The 14,967-nt window shown below is 44.9% G+C and overlaps 1 protein-coding gene across 1 annotated transcript in view; it reads right to left on the bottom strand.

Moving 5' to 3' along the window:
• Positions 1-12,860: 12,860 nt before the first annotated feature.
• The window catches only part of LOC119387492 (aquaporin-9), a 59,113-nt gene continuing 57,006 nt past the window's right edge, over positions 12,861-14,967 (bottom strand). Inside the window, exon 7 of the mRNA XM_037654892.2 lies at positions 12,861-14,502. Within this exon, the coding sequence (XP_037510820.1) occupies positions 14,486-14,502 (17 nt within the window). The 3' untranslated portion in view covers positions 12,861-14,485. The remainder of the gene's footprint in view (positions 14,503-14,967) is intronic.

The raw sequence follows: 14,967 nt of genomic DNA, 5'->3' as shown, positions 1-14,967 counted from the left end.
CTACATCCTGCGTCGATTCGTTTTTGTAGTGCTTGCAGGGTAGTAGCATACTGTAATGAAAGTGATTGGAATCAATTTTGTCCCAGAGGGAGGTACAGGGTTCCCATGGTTCGCAAGCTGTCGCTCGTCGTCCAAGCGCAGCCCCTATCCTGTTGTGACTGTATGGGACTGGTTATGGGAAGAACCAGAGGGCAATATTGGCAGCCCAAGGCAGTACGGTGCAGGTCAGCGTGTTCGCCAAAAAAAGGGCGTGTGTTTAGAGTTTTCAGGGTACATGTTGTTCTTGGGTGTCTGTACGCGTTTACCTGTATAGTCGCCGCCAGTCCACAGCAACCTTTCTGGTTAGGTTATCGTGGGGTGAGCCTGATTGGTAACATTGTATTAGTCAAGCGAAGCTTGTTTTGACGTAGCTGGGAATCTGGTGGTGGCGGCGTTCCAAAAAAAAAAAGAAAAGAAGAAAGAAAGTACTACTGGAGCGTGAACGTGAGCGCGCGCAAGCACTCTCGCGAGACGCCAGCGTCGGACTGACCCTGCTGTCCGTGAGGCTGAGCTCGAAGCGAAACGCATGCACATCAGGGAAAGAACCACTGCATAACATGACGCCCACTCATATGGTTCCGTTTCCGTTTAATAAAGCGCCGGTCAAGCTCACCCAGTTAGTTGGGTTTGATTTGTCTTGAGTTTGGTTGGTGTTTAGTAGGGATGATTCAGGGTTCGAGGTTAAGCGTTGATTACATTTGGGTTGGACAAACTTCGCGTGCAACCCTGTTTTCTTTAGGGGAGGGGATGGCGATTTTTTTCTTTGTATTAAGTCAGCGGGTGGCAGCTATAGTGTTCGCGCGGCGCTCCTCTGCATATCGAAAATGTGACGCTGACGCTTCGTTTCTTCGAGAGCCCGAGGCGCCGAAAGAAGCTGTATACACTCGCGCGGTCTGCCGTCGTGCTCGCACCGCACCTTGCCCGGCGGTGGACCGGCTTGCCCCTCGCCCGCGGTGGGCGCGTGGGGTGAACGCCACCCGCTTCGGACTCGCACGAAGGGGCCGCCGCGTAGTATAAGGGGCAAGGTCATGTGCCCGCTAAGGTGAGCAGAGCCGACACCTTGAGTCCCACGCCGCTTTCCTTCCGATCTCAGACCACTCAATGAATGAATACATCATTACTGGTAAAAAATGGACGCGCACACACGCTATCTGCCTTGAGGAAGAGAGAGGGAGAGAGGGAAGAAAAGGCTCGCTAAAAGCACGCAATTAAGTCAAAAGAAACAAAAAGAAGAAAAAAAGACTCTGTTTCTTGGTTCTGCAAAGCTATTTTCTCGAGATAGCATTCATGCACTACAACCCCCTCTCCCTCACCGATACTTGTCCACGCTAACAAAGATTTCAGGTTTTCCTTTTCTCTTTGTGTTTTACCGGGAGAGAAGATCATCTGAGAGATATGAGCAGTACAAATTAGTTACGACCGTTGTATCGGTGGCAATCAAATGGCGCTCCCAATCAACTCGTAGTCGGGCGTTGCATGAACTGGTTTCCAGTCACAGCTAGTTCGTTGCCCTAACCAATAAAGAGAGACATGAACTGAATAATAGTTCATTATTTTTTCTGCGTGTGTGTGTGAAACAGCGCGCAGGTTGACATGCTTGCCTTTTTCAGCTCCGTCAGACAAGTGTTATCGTGAACTTTTGCAGCTCATTAAGTTGAAATGAAGGGACAATCATGTCGTCACCGTACGGAGGGACAGCGTTGAAATTGTCCTCTTTACTACGCTTGACCGTAGGGCATACTGGCACCAATAATAATTTTTCAAAAAACTACGCTATACATTCGCAAAAAAATGTGTCTCTCTCTCTCTTTATCTCTCGCTGTTGCTTTCTTGCCACTACTGCTTGGTGAACTGCTCATATAGAAGAGGGCCCTGTGGCGCCATCATTTTTATTTCTACTTTCCTTACAATTACCAGTTGATTCGCTGAACAACACCGAATGGCTATATCATGTCTGTCAGAAAGTGACAGATAAAAGTAGCCAATAAAATAATTTCGGTCGCATTCTCCGATACCAGCGTAACTTTAAGCCTTAAGCTAAGCGAAGTTAGCTTAGAATTTCTCCTATCGTCATTATCCCCTGTGTGTTGACGACCGCAACTTTGAGCTCGATGTTCCGCCGATGTAGCTCAGAAGCTATGGTCGCGGGTTCGATGTTCGATGCCGGCCGCAGCGGCCGCAATTTCAATGTTGCCGAAATTCAAAAACATTCATTTACTTAGATGTAGGCGCACGGAAACTGCAGAATGTTAGCATAATGAGGAGCATCCACAATGGAATGCCTCATAATCAGATCGTGGCTCTTCGCGCGGAGCCTCAGAACTTAATCTAATTTAACATGACGCTCTTAGTAGCCCATGCAGCCAAGTTCTTGATAGGCGTACTTTAATACTAATTTGTTTTGGTGTCATTACTGGTGCCAGGGCTGCCATATTTGCTGCCTGAATTTAAATAACAGAGCGGGCGCACCGAGTTACGAATACCAGAGCTTCTGCTTCGCTTCGCGCACGCACCTGATGGTTAGCGTACGGAAAATGTTAGCTTCGCAGATGGTTGACCTCGAGCTCGTCAGCTTCGTTGACTCGTGTGGTTATCGAACCCTTGACCTTGTGTTGTGCTCGTATGCTCGAATGCAACTTCCGGTTCAATAACGTTCGACTAAAGAGCAAGTACTCCAAGATTAACGACTTCTACTTAACCATTTGCATTTCCTTGTTTCTAATTTGCTTTTTTTTATCACAGTTTTTGCAAACAAACAGACACTCGCATTTTATTCGGCATATATATTTGTATATTCCACTTGATGAATGTGCCTTCTTTCAATGGAAAATATGCACGCATTTACTTCCGACGATCTAGAACGTACTCGCACTTAGGATAATGTTTAATGTTCGAAACTGGAAGGCTGCTATATATCAATTTGTAGAGAGCTGGAACGGGAAACACTGTTGTAAAAAACTCAAGCAAACCGGCTTGTGCAACAGTTACCGGAAACTTCATACATTTGAAGCACGCGTCAGAACTGAAGTATGTGTCCGAGTGTCGGGTACAACAAGAATTAAGAAGAGGCCCCGCCCAAATGACCGAGGCGCCAGTCGACTGCCTCCGCGACTAAACAAATAGTCCCGCTCATGTTCTCGGCCATGACCTCCAGCGGCGGCGTGATCATACGTCCGGCTCATGACGTCAGTCTGGAGAGCGCGCCCATTGGTGCAGGCTTGTGTGCATCCGTCTTTGAGGAGAAAATGCCGCAGCCTTCTAAGGTTGTACCGGAGTATAGTTTGTAAGGCAACGTCCTTGAAGGGACATAGCAGAGATCGGGACTAGCAAACGTCAAACATGCGCCCGGTTTTTGTAATCGGCTGCTCCTTAAAACTCTGACACATTGTTAAAAAAAAAGCACCGTCATAAACATGGATACGAAGGTTTTCTCCAACACACAGACGCGTACACATACATACACACGCACATACACGCATGCAAGCAAGTAAGCACTTGGCAGGACATATATGCAGTACATAGGCCAACATGTGCTGAAGAATGCGTACTTTAGCTTGTTACGTTGGCATGGCATTTCTGTAGCTAGTTTTATAATTCCAGTGAGGAGGTATTCATAGAAGGCAACGATCTGTAGAGAATTTGCAAACGCACTTGTTCGTGCTCGGTGTTGGATTATGACAATGACGATACGACGCTCGCTCATGCACCTTATATATCATGTGAGTATACTTAACTAAACTCGTTTGACAGCAGTATAGGTTTTCGCATAGGGCACTGAACTTTACTGAAGTTCACGCGACGTCATCTTCTTACTGGGAAGTATTGCCGGCTAATCGAGGCCTTCGAAACGAGTGGTGTCTAAAGCATCGCAACCGTGACGCGTTTCCGGCGGCATTCGCCACTGCTTCCGGCTCTTTCACTATGTAAAATCACAGTCTCCAGGATTGTTTTTATACTTTGAAAAAGCCGACGCTGTCGGTATTAGTCGGTCACTATCTACCATCGCCCAGACGCTGCCGCTTTAGAAGCCTTCGTTTGAGTTTGAGTTTAAGTTTGAGTTTATTTCAGCGCAATTATTGCATTGTTTACATTGAATGGACTCATTTACATAAAAAATAATGCCGACTGTGGTGTGAAATGTGGTGTGGAACGTTGCTCACAGTTAATATTTCGGAAGAATTACCAACCCCCAACGCAGTGCGATGGCGTATTGGAGCCTGTAAAAATTGGCCATTTTGAAAGTTACGCACAGCTTTGTCGTGGTCGTCATCGTTATTGTTGTTGTTTTCTGCTTCCACCACAGAAATTGAAAGAATGGACTGTATGACGTGGCAGATAAAGCCCAAAATTGCCTCCCCCCCCTTTTTTTTGTGTAGGATTATCGCCGATGTAAGTACGAGATCAGGTGTCACGCAGCCTGTATTCAAGCCGCGTAGGCGTTCGCATGGCAACGTATGCGTTCACATTTCGTGAGTCATTTCTACCTCACAACGCATATACTCTGCGCCGCAGAGTGAAACGCATACTAGTTGTAGCGTACGGTGTCGCTTGATGGATGAGCCTGTTTGGCGCGGCCGTTTTCCTGCCCCTTCTTTATTTCACTTTTTTTCGCGGTATGGGCCATACACGCCTTCTACGCATCGCATCGCTCCGTTCTGTCGTGTATCTATGCTGACTGTTGCGTCGACCAGGCAGCCCGTTATGGATTGCCCTTCCGCATAAAACGACCGATTCCCTTGCGCTCCAGCTTCCCACAGGAAGGAGGGGGAGGGGGGTACTCCGCGGTGTCCTCGTCATCTTCCTCTTAATCCTATAATGTGTCCATAAGTGATGCGGTGAACTGGGCGAGTAAGTGTATAGGCTCATATTATGACGCAGCGCAAAGAAGCTTGAACACAGAGAAATCAGCGCGTGTATCTTCTCTGTGCACCGTCCTCCGTGCAATGCGATATAGTATATTTTATGTCCACCACAGAACGAAGGCTTCTAGCAATAATCTCCAGTTGACCCTGTCTTGCGATAGATAATTCCATCACAGAGTGAAAGGTTTCCCGCATTGCTCCTTGAAACAGCAGGGATCATTCACATGACTTCGATAATTCGTTCACCGTATACAATTGAGGGCACTAAAAGCTCCGCGCATTAGGCGGCAGTCACGCGGTGTGGTTTAAATTTCGCGCACTTTAATGAAAGGCTGGAAAAAATGAAATAGGGCAGTTATATTAGCATAAATGAAAAAAAAAATAATTGCGAAGTTTGCATTACGCCGCGCAAGGCTAGAAGCAGCGAAACTGGGCGATTCTGAAGACTAATCTGGTTTTTTTCTAGGTTGCTTCTAGGTCGTTGATAGGTTTTAGTTAGGTGATGCTATGTTGTTTCTACGTTGATTCTCGGCGCACAGAGGTTCAAGTTAAACCACAGACAATCACAGACACGACACGGATGTCGAAACTCCAGAGGCAGAAACTCGCGCTGAAACCAAGCGTTCGCACCTCTCAAATCTACGGGCACGTCGTCGTTGGCGAGGGGCTTCCATCACTTTGGGGTATTCTTGCAGCCGCCGTTGCCTTTCCCGTTACCTAGCGTTCTCTCGTTGTACGTACTCGGGGTCTTCGGCTCTCCGCCGTCGCTTCGCAGCCATTTGTTGGGTTAACTGTTGTCTTCTTCATTTTTAGTGGACCAGTGGTGAGTAGTGGGATTTACCAAATTTTTGTGGCACATACCCATTTATGATAATGATAGCTTTTTGGTTCACCGGACCAGGAACGATTTGCTACAACGCTTCGCTGTTAAAAATTCGATGTTTCTGAGCAACCACTACAACTTTTGTCTTGAAGATTCATACCACACGCGTATGATTCATGCGCGCGCGGGTGGTACTAAACTTGGTGTAGCCATAGTGACGCTCACAGTAACAAACCTCATGTGGCCTAAATATGGCGAACTGCACAGACAGACGGATTGGATGGACGGACGAATAAAGATATTGGTGCCCCTACATTACATGATATGACAGACTGACTCTGGAAACATATACAGCCCGTTATTTCTTGACGCTCTTCAGGGGCGAATGCTTCTTATCACTCAAATGCAAACTCGGCTTAGACGCCTGAGATTTAGCATATGTTTAGCCTCATAGCGCATGCGTTGTTAGCTGAAAAAAAGAAATTACTATTTTTAAGTCGCTGTGTTATTCCGCAAGAGCGTTTTAATTTACTGATTTGATACTGAACCGTGTGATTACCTGTTCTTTTGGCTGCTGGAAAAACGATTTTAAGTTGCCAGAGAGGACTTCATAAAGACTGTAAGTGTCCGGCTTGGAGTGTAATCAGTCTTTCCCTTCTTCCTTCCTTTCTTCCTTCCTTACCTCTGTCCATTTTCATATTTATATATTTTTATTTCTATCCTTTATTTCTGTCCAGTACATGGCACAACGAATGTCCGTCAATGTAAGAAGTGTATTCTGAAAAGAGCGGTACCAAGCAGGAGCAAATAAGGAGCATGATTTTTGTTTTAGCTGTTTATATCTAATAATGTGTGTTTTACTTAATAAGCTACCATAGATTTTTCATGCATCCTTGTCACAAAATTATCTTTAATACGTATTTCATGTTTGAACCAAAATATTATAGTTATTGGAATTCACCGGCGTAGCCGGGGAGGGGGAGTTTTGCATGTCTATATACACACGCAATTCAAACGCACACACGAACATGCGAGAAAGGGTGGTTGAACCCCTCCTCTGAACAAAATTTCTGGCTACGCCCCTGTTGGTATTTTGTCGTTCCCGTTTGATGGACATTCCATCAGTCGAAGTTACGTTCTGTTATAAGATGTTGCGGAGCCTTAGTACGCTTGTCTACGCCAGCCTAGGGCCTTGAGCGTGCTTGTAACGGGGGATCCCTATGAGCAGTAGCGCCATCTGTAGAGCATCGAAGAACTTCCTCGCCGTACCTCGTGCGTGCTACTTCCGTGAGGTGGGACGACATGCCTCGCTACCTTTCGCTCACTCACCTTTCCTCTGTAGCCCCACAGGTGCAGGTACGATGTTTAAAATGGCTCGGTGCTACCAGATGCCGCCTGAACAGAAAGAGCGAATTGACGTAGCATCGAAAGACGCGCGCTGAAGGAGCGCCTGGCGGGCGACACCTGGTAATGAAGGCTGCATTGTTTGACTACCCACGAAACACGAAACCTCTATAGAACGTTTTATAGAGGTTTATAGAGGTTTTAAACGTTTTAAAGACGTTTTATAGAGGTTTTGTGTTTCATGGGTAGTTGAAAGAATAAAGCCCGGTTTATTGGTCCTTTAGTTTCAGCTGTTCGCACTCAGTTCATGCACAAACTAAGGGAGTTACTAATAAAGAATTCGCGTCCTCACGGTGAAGGGATGCTAACGTTCCATGAACGAAGGGGGGTGATGAAACGCTTGAAATAAATAAATAAATAAATAAATAAATAAATAAATAAATAAATAAATAAATAAATAAATGGGTAAAAGACAGCGCCGAAAAGCTTCTGTGAAGTCTAGAGAACATTTTATGTAAATGGCCGCAACCCCGGTGCCTTCCCCACTCCCTCCCTCCCCCCCCCCCCCTCACGGCACCCCTATAAATAAAGATTTTTTTTTTAATATGACGCTATTCATATTACCGTACATCGACCACAAATACTGCTCAGAGAACTACAGTGCTAATGATATGATTTAGAAAAGAGATTAAACCCTGTGACGATAACGTGACATTAGCATGCGTGACAGATCTTCGGTTCTACATACGTGCGCCTACTAAATGATGTTCTTTAATTCGATGTTTGTATTTGGATTTCTAGTCAGCAGCTATATTAGTAGTACGTATGGTTTGTGATGTAAGAACTTGTCTAGTCGATCATTTGCCATCATGAGGTGGCATAATGTTTTATATGGAGATATCAGCTTTGTGAAATCGCGATACAGCCGAATTTTCCCCACCTCTTCAATCTTGGGATTTTTACATGTCTGAAAAATAGATACGCAGCGACTCAACGACCGTAATAGCCGTGCCCCGTTAAATAAAGTACGTGCTTTCCATAAAACCTGTATACAATAATTTCATGGGTAGAGAGGTAGACCGCGCTTGTCTGTGTCCCCTCGCTTCGTCCTTCGTGTATTATTTTCGTTTTGGATATGGAAGTTATATTATGGGTCATGCTATTTATTTGTTTGTTTTAGCAGGGTAGTGTTACAAAAACATCTTAGCGTAGAGCGACTCAGTGAGAACTGTTCAATGCGTGCACTTCTAGACAGTAGCGCTTCGGCTTGTCTAGCGCTTGCACTTATTACATTACGAAAGCTATCCTGCTTTCCATCAGGTGTTGTAAGAGGTTGGCTTTTTCGCAAAACTTGTTTGCCTAGTGACAAAATTCACTGAATAGTGAAGGTCGGTAACACAGAACCGAGTGTTTAGGACAATGCTTCTTTCTCTGGTTGCTGCCTAATGCATTGCGTTGCTGGACACAACATTCAGTCACGCAGCACACCTGTGTTGCGCCCAGACACGATGGATCTATAATTGAGTGTCGTGCCCAGCAATACAAAATATAAATGCGACTACTTACTGCATGGGTCACTTTCGCGTTGACATACGGTGCGCTGGTGTTGAGTTCGGCCGTCACCCTCCTGTGCGTCCGTGAGCGAGTGGCGCTAGGGCCAACGCTTTCGTGATGGCCATGCCAAATTAAGGAACCCAAGTATCAACGTTGACAAAAGTGTGAGTTTCTCTTCGAGGATTTCATCATTTCTATCCACCGAACTCCGAACGCTCCTGCTTGAATTTGTTAGAAAGAAAGAAAGAAAGAAAGAAAGAAAGAAAGAAAGAAAGAAAGAAAGAAAGAAGAAAGAAAGAAGAAAGAAAGAAAGAAAGAAAGAAAGAAAGAAAGAAAGAAAGAAAGAAAGAAAGAAAGAAAGAAAGAAAGAAAGAAAGAAAGAAAGAAAGAAAGAAAGAAAGAAAGAAAGGGAGGTTCCAGTTTGGTTTCTTGCACGTGATGACGAGAGAGAGAAGAAGGTAAAAAGAGAGAGGGGAAAGGAGATGAGAGGAGATTCAGCATGAGTCTAGATGTTTCACATGCATAATGCAGCATAGCTGCGAAATTTCAGCAGGAGCTCAATGGTAATTCGTCGAAACGTTATCTTGGGAAGTTGTTCCCGGGATAAGTGCAGCTTGGCTTTCTTCGAAGCGCCTGGAACTAGCCCAACTTTCACAAGTTGCAGCATGTATATATAGCAGTAGAGTGTGGAAATATTACATAATAAGACAAATGCAACACGCCCGGCGTCACAGGGCTTCTTTCCGGTGCATTAATCAGAGCGGGCGGGAAGCATATTTGTGGCAAACTGCGCGCGCTCAACGTAGTCATTGCATAATCGCCGAGGCTGCATGCTTCGGCTGCGTACGCAGGCGCAGAAGTGATGGCATGTGTGTGACAGAAAAGAAAGAAAAATGTGTTGATTTCTTTCCTTTCTGCTTTTTCTTTTTTTTATTGATATGATATATAAGGAGATGTTGGCGCACAATTATGGCGCCGGCTACTCCTTAGCCCTTGAGTGAAACTTGAACACATATCTTAAAGTAAAACATACAAGGCAGTTCATGTAAAATAGAACACTCGGGCACACATATGCAAAAACACACTTATAGGCACATATCACAACAAAATGATAAAGAAATGTTCCAAAGACAGCGAATGAAGTCTCTGATAATGTCCGTCGTTAATATTTGGTCCGACCTGCACAAAACAGCAGAGCACACGTCTGGTCTTTAAGAAGATGTATTCGCTCGTGAGTACATAACAGTCGATACGTTATTCACTTCAGCACACACATATGATGGGTGTCATGTGAGACTGCGCATAATAAGTACGACATGTGTTATACAAATGAAACTTCGGTATTTCTTAGTACTTGTCAGCAATGCCGCTGTCTTGTAAGAAACGTGTTAACGCTTTTAAAGCTTGCGTCTGTAAAACTCTAGTTGGCCACGGGCCCAGAAGTTTCCTCAAGCTAAACGGTCAGCGGTCTAATGCCAACAGTTCCGATTTAAGACGGCGTCGCGGCGTGTCATAATGTGGACAGTCTATGAGAAGGTGACATACGTCTTCATTTATAAATCCACATTCGCATTCGGGAGTTTCAGCTCTACCAATTCTGTGCAAAAAATGTTTTGTGTATGCGGTGCCTAGCCTCAATCGGTGAATAAGAGTTTCTATACTTCTATCTAATGCTATCGTAATTTTGAATTCAATGAATGGATCGATGTGATATAAATCACAGCTCTTTGTACTTTGGTCAAACCAAGCAATTTTGCTCCTTCTGAAAGTTGTAGCCTTTATAATACCACGCAATTCATTTTTCGAAATTGGTAAAGAAATAGTAACATCTTTACGATGTGCTTGTCGTGCCGCTTCATCGGCAGCTGTGTTTCCAGGAATGTTGCAATGGCCAGGTATCCATTGGAATTTGATTTCATGTTGTGCCTTGCTTGCTTTGGTGAGCTCTTTCAGCGTTTCGTATGTCATGCTATCACTAATTACTGTCGTGTTTGTACTCGAGAGTGATCTTAATGCGGCCTGTGAGTCGCTGAAAAGTACCCATTTTCTCGCGTCTGCTGCCGAGTTTATAAATTTTCTAGCATACAGAATAGCGAAAAGCTCTGCTGTAGTAGATGACGTCGTACGACATAATTTAAATGATCCCTGAATATTGAGCTGTGGTATGATAAATGCCGATGTTGAAGACGTTGTGATACTTGAGCCATCTGTGTAAACCTGTATGTACCCTGGATACCGCATGTGTATCTGATAAAGCGCTAGTTGTTGAGCAGCTTGGATGAACATGTCTCTCTTTCTGATAATGCCATCTACTGAGAATTCAATGCTTGGTATTGCAAGTAGCCATGGAGGATAGTCCATTTCAGAGCTCCAAATTTCATTTCTTGGTAATATATGTACATTACTCTGTATTTCTGCATGAGCATTGCTTTTATCCCTTCGTAAAATCTCCCGTGCCAATGGGTGGTCTTTGTGTTGCGTCTGTAAGCGAAAAAAATGGCGGCATGTTTCGATTGTTCTCATGACTGGAAAGGGTGCTTGTCGAGTCTCAGCTATGACAAGGCTGCTGGAAGTCGCTCGTGGAACACCTAGGCAGACGCGCAGTCCCCTAGCTAATAGTCTTTGAAGTCGCTCCTCTGAAGTGCAGGAAAGGTTTTTGTGCCTTACTACACTGAACTAAGCACAGGGACAGCACGATTGAGACCGTACGTGCGGTTTTAGCGAGCGTATATATAATGTCGAGAATTATATAATAATCACTGGTGCGATAAGTTCCAGCTGGGCCGTCCTACCAAGCATAGAGTTTCGTACTAATACACGAGAGGGAAATCTGGTGTCTATGGGCGCTGCAACGCACGGCGCTTCAGCCAGCATGGAATAATGGGTAGGACATGGATTTGCCTAAGCTTCGTTCTTTTGGCTCCGTGTGGCCTGCTGCCGCTTTGTCCCAAGACGAAGTTCACGAAGTTCAGCAAACGTTCAGAACTTCCGCTTCCCCACCTTGACAATTTTAGGCTCACCAATTCAAATCACCTCACGAAGTTCACAAAGATCCATTCTTTTTTTTTATCCGAATTGAAAGGCAAAACACAACAATAAACAAAGCGATAAATGCGTCCGAAGTGGCATGCACGAAGAGTAGGCAAATCCATGTACTGCCCATCATTCCCACGGTTGCTGAACGACCGCAGCGGCAGAGTTTCTTCTAGTAAATATTATAGGAAACTCTCTACTACCAGGTAAGGCTCACTAATCTTTCGGCAACGGTTGCCTTTGAAAGCGTAGTTATGCTATCTTTACTCGAGCATTGGTCAATGGTAGGTCACAGATTTCAGTGTATATTCAACGACCTGCTGCATTTCTGGTTACCGTTGCATGTTGTGATTTAGTTGTGACCTGCCAAAAGTATTTGCAAAAAAAAAGTAAACTTTGTGAACCCCAAGTACCCAGTACGTTCTGTAATCTGACCTTGGCAGGTCTAGGTGTTACGAAACGGCGCTTCAGTCCATGTTTTTAGGACTACAGGTTTCATTATTACGCCCGAAGGACAAAACTATATTTTTTGCAACGTGTATAACCGCGTGATCAATTGGCACCAGCCATATTTTACGACCTTATAAGGCCAATAAGTGTACACCAGTGAGCAAAAGTATACGGACTACGGGAAGGCGTGCCGAAATTGGCGCCTGCGCCGTCTAGCGGCGAGCCGTCTGCTGTTGAGAGCATTGCGCTGCCGAGGGCATTGATTTGGAGAATGCGGCCTGAACAATACTCTCAACAGCAGGCGGCTCGCCACTAGACGGCGCAGACGGCAATTGCGGCACGCACTCCCGTGGTCCGTGTACTTTTGGTCACGGGCGTACATGAATGGAGATCATGTTTTGCCTATGGAATCGATGGTTTGCAAACTTCTCCTGCTCCTGCAGAACATGGGATCGCGATGTACTATAGTTAATCGTTGGAATATGTTCGTGAGAGAATTCCAAAACAAACCATGTTGCCAAAACTTTCTCTCTCTCTCTCTTTGTGAGCTCGCACTCTTCTTCAGGCATTTCTCTTCTGTGGCACTTGGCGCCTTTCTTCGTCGACGTTGTCCAAGTTAGTCACGAACCAGAATCCTTAACTTAGAAATCCTGCCTTTATTCTTATGGCCACTACCTGCAGGTTCCTCTGCAGTCCTTTCCATCCTGACAATCTCGACCACAACCAAAAAAACACGAGAGAAGTCACAAAACGGCAACAGGTCAAACATTCTTTATTAGAATTCACCGTCACTTTTCCCAGAAGCTTAAAGAAAATCCATGAAAATCGTAGTTACAACAGTTGTCTGTTTCCGAACTCGGTTATTTTTCTAGAACTGGCAGTATCTATTAAACGTATACACAAAGGCAGTGAATACACTAATTGATCATTTCTACCCGTTATATAACCCTTTCTACCTTGCTATTTGATCGCAGCACTTGTATTCCGTTGTACGATAATAAGCCAGTGAAGCGAAAGGCACGAGGCGTGCTCAAGTCCTCGAGAACGCGCCCTCTATGTGCTCATGCTTAGCGGTATGTACGTTCGACTCGACTCAATGACTGACGTCAGCTGACCGTTCCACTCCAGTTGCGCCATTATTGTCAAACAGAGTACATATATGCATGGATTCAAAGCGCTTGCATTGCATCAGCTTGCTTCGTACTCTTTACTTTGACTTTATCTTTTCAGTAATCCATTTCTATTCGCACCGCCCCAACACAGCATGTGCGACAACACCGTCACTTAGGCCAAACCCAACCAAATGTGGTGGTGCAAAATCAGCATGCAGTCGACGTTTTAACATCGTGCCATTTTTTTTTTCCATAGGACACGACACCTGCATTCTCGGAAGCACCTGCCTGTAACTCTAGACTAAGGCACGATTGTGGACGTTATACAAGCAGCGCACAAAAATGCAATAAATAATTACTTCTTTTAGTTCCTCTAATCTACTCTTGAGTTTCAAAATCACTCTAAGAATAACAAGTTCTGTCACCAGCATCACAAATCTTTTTTTTTTTTAATACCCATTATGTGCTTAGTTCGTCGACATCAGAATCCCCTTTTTTTCTGCATCGTTATTTCGGCAACGCTGCGCTGTCAGAGAAACCTGTACTGAAAGCTATAGGCCTGTACCGCTCAGTTCTTCGTTCTGGAGTGTCACGCAGCCACTCTAGGCACTTCGCACATGACATTATTCGTGAAGTGAAATAATACGCAATGCCAGAAATATTCTGACAGATAAGTCGCCCATAACTAAACGAATAAAAAGGCCGTTCCCATAGCTTCAAATGTCATGTGAGCGATATCATGCACTGGCAACGCAGACGGTGTTTTCAGTGATAAGTTGCCGTCGCTGTCACATTGTTTTACTTTTCAGGTAACTAAAAAAATACAGGTGGGGCCAGTGGCAGAGTACATGTAGCGCGCCACTATAAAACTTCGAACTGATGACCATGTAATGGGCCTCCTTAAACAGTTTTTTTTTAATGAAGAGGAATAATGCACGTGCAATGTTGAAAAACTGTCGATGTAAATTTTGTCGGGCTTTCTTTAGCAGCGTCTACTAGAGATATAGTTACACAGAAGGATGGTAAGAAACTCAATAATTTCAATGTGGTACTGGTGTATACATGTATATACGTATAGCTACAGCTGCTTCCAGCCCATATCGTTGTGTAAATGAGGGTTGTACGTGTTTGTGACGTAATGCGTGACCATCACTGAGCTGTCGGCTACAGTCTCAGTGTGAGCATAGAGCCATGGCGAAAACAAAGATGCGAGCGTAATCCATTCCGTGCTGTCGGACGATTTCTGGAACACGACGTTCGTGGTTCTGCTAGGCCACTGCCTTGTCTGTAAGAAACAAACAAAAAGAAAACAACACGCAGGTGTATAGCTAGTAGACTCGCCGTCTTCTCTCACGCTGAATCAAGCAAAGCATGCAAGCGAGGTGGAAGCAGCCAGAGCCTTGTGTAAGCTGTGATGGCTATATGCCGTGTTTGGAAGAGGACGGCAAATTCCGCTAACGTCTGACTCCATTACGAGGGCTAAGTGCCGCGTAATCTTGTTCGAGCTAGAAGCGGTACTAAACCAAAAAGCACAACTCTCTGCGTAAGATTCGCCAATGAAAGAGACAACCAAAATGTCGTTGCATGTCTGTAAAACCGAAAAGGAGGCTATACCGACCAAATTACTTGTGCCCTCTGTTCTGTCACGTTCGTTCAATGACGCGCAGCCTGCGATATGTCCCCACCTGCCTCGATTTAGCCCACCACCAAAACACCCCGGAGCTATTTATGTGTAGGCAAAGCGTCTCTG

Source organism: Rhipicephalus sanguineus, chromosome 3 (assembly GCF_013339695.2).
Source record: "Rhipicephalus sanguineus isolate Rsan-2018 chromosome 3, BIME_Rsan_1.4, whole genome shotgun sequence".
Lineage (NCBI taxonomy): Eukaryota > Metazoa > Arthropoda > Arachnida > Ixodida > Ixodidae > Rhipicephalus > Rhipicephalus sanguineus.
Note: the sequence above shows the minus strand (reverse complement) of the source record. Positions and strands in the feature narration are given on the sequence as shown.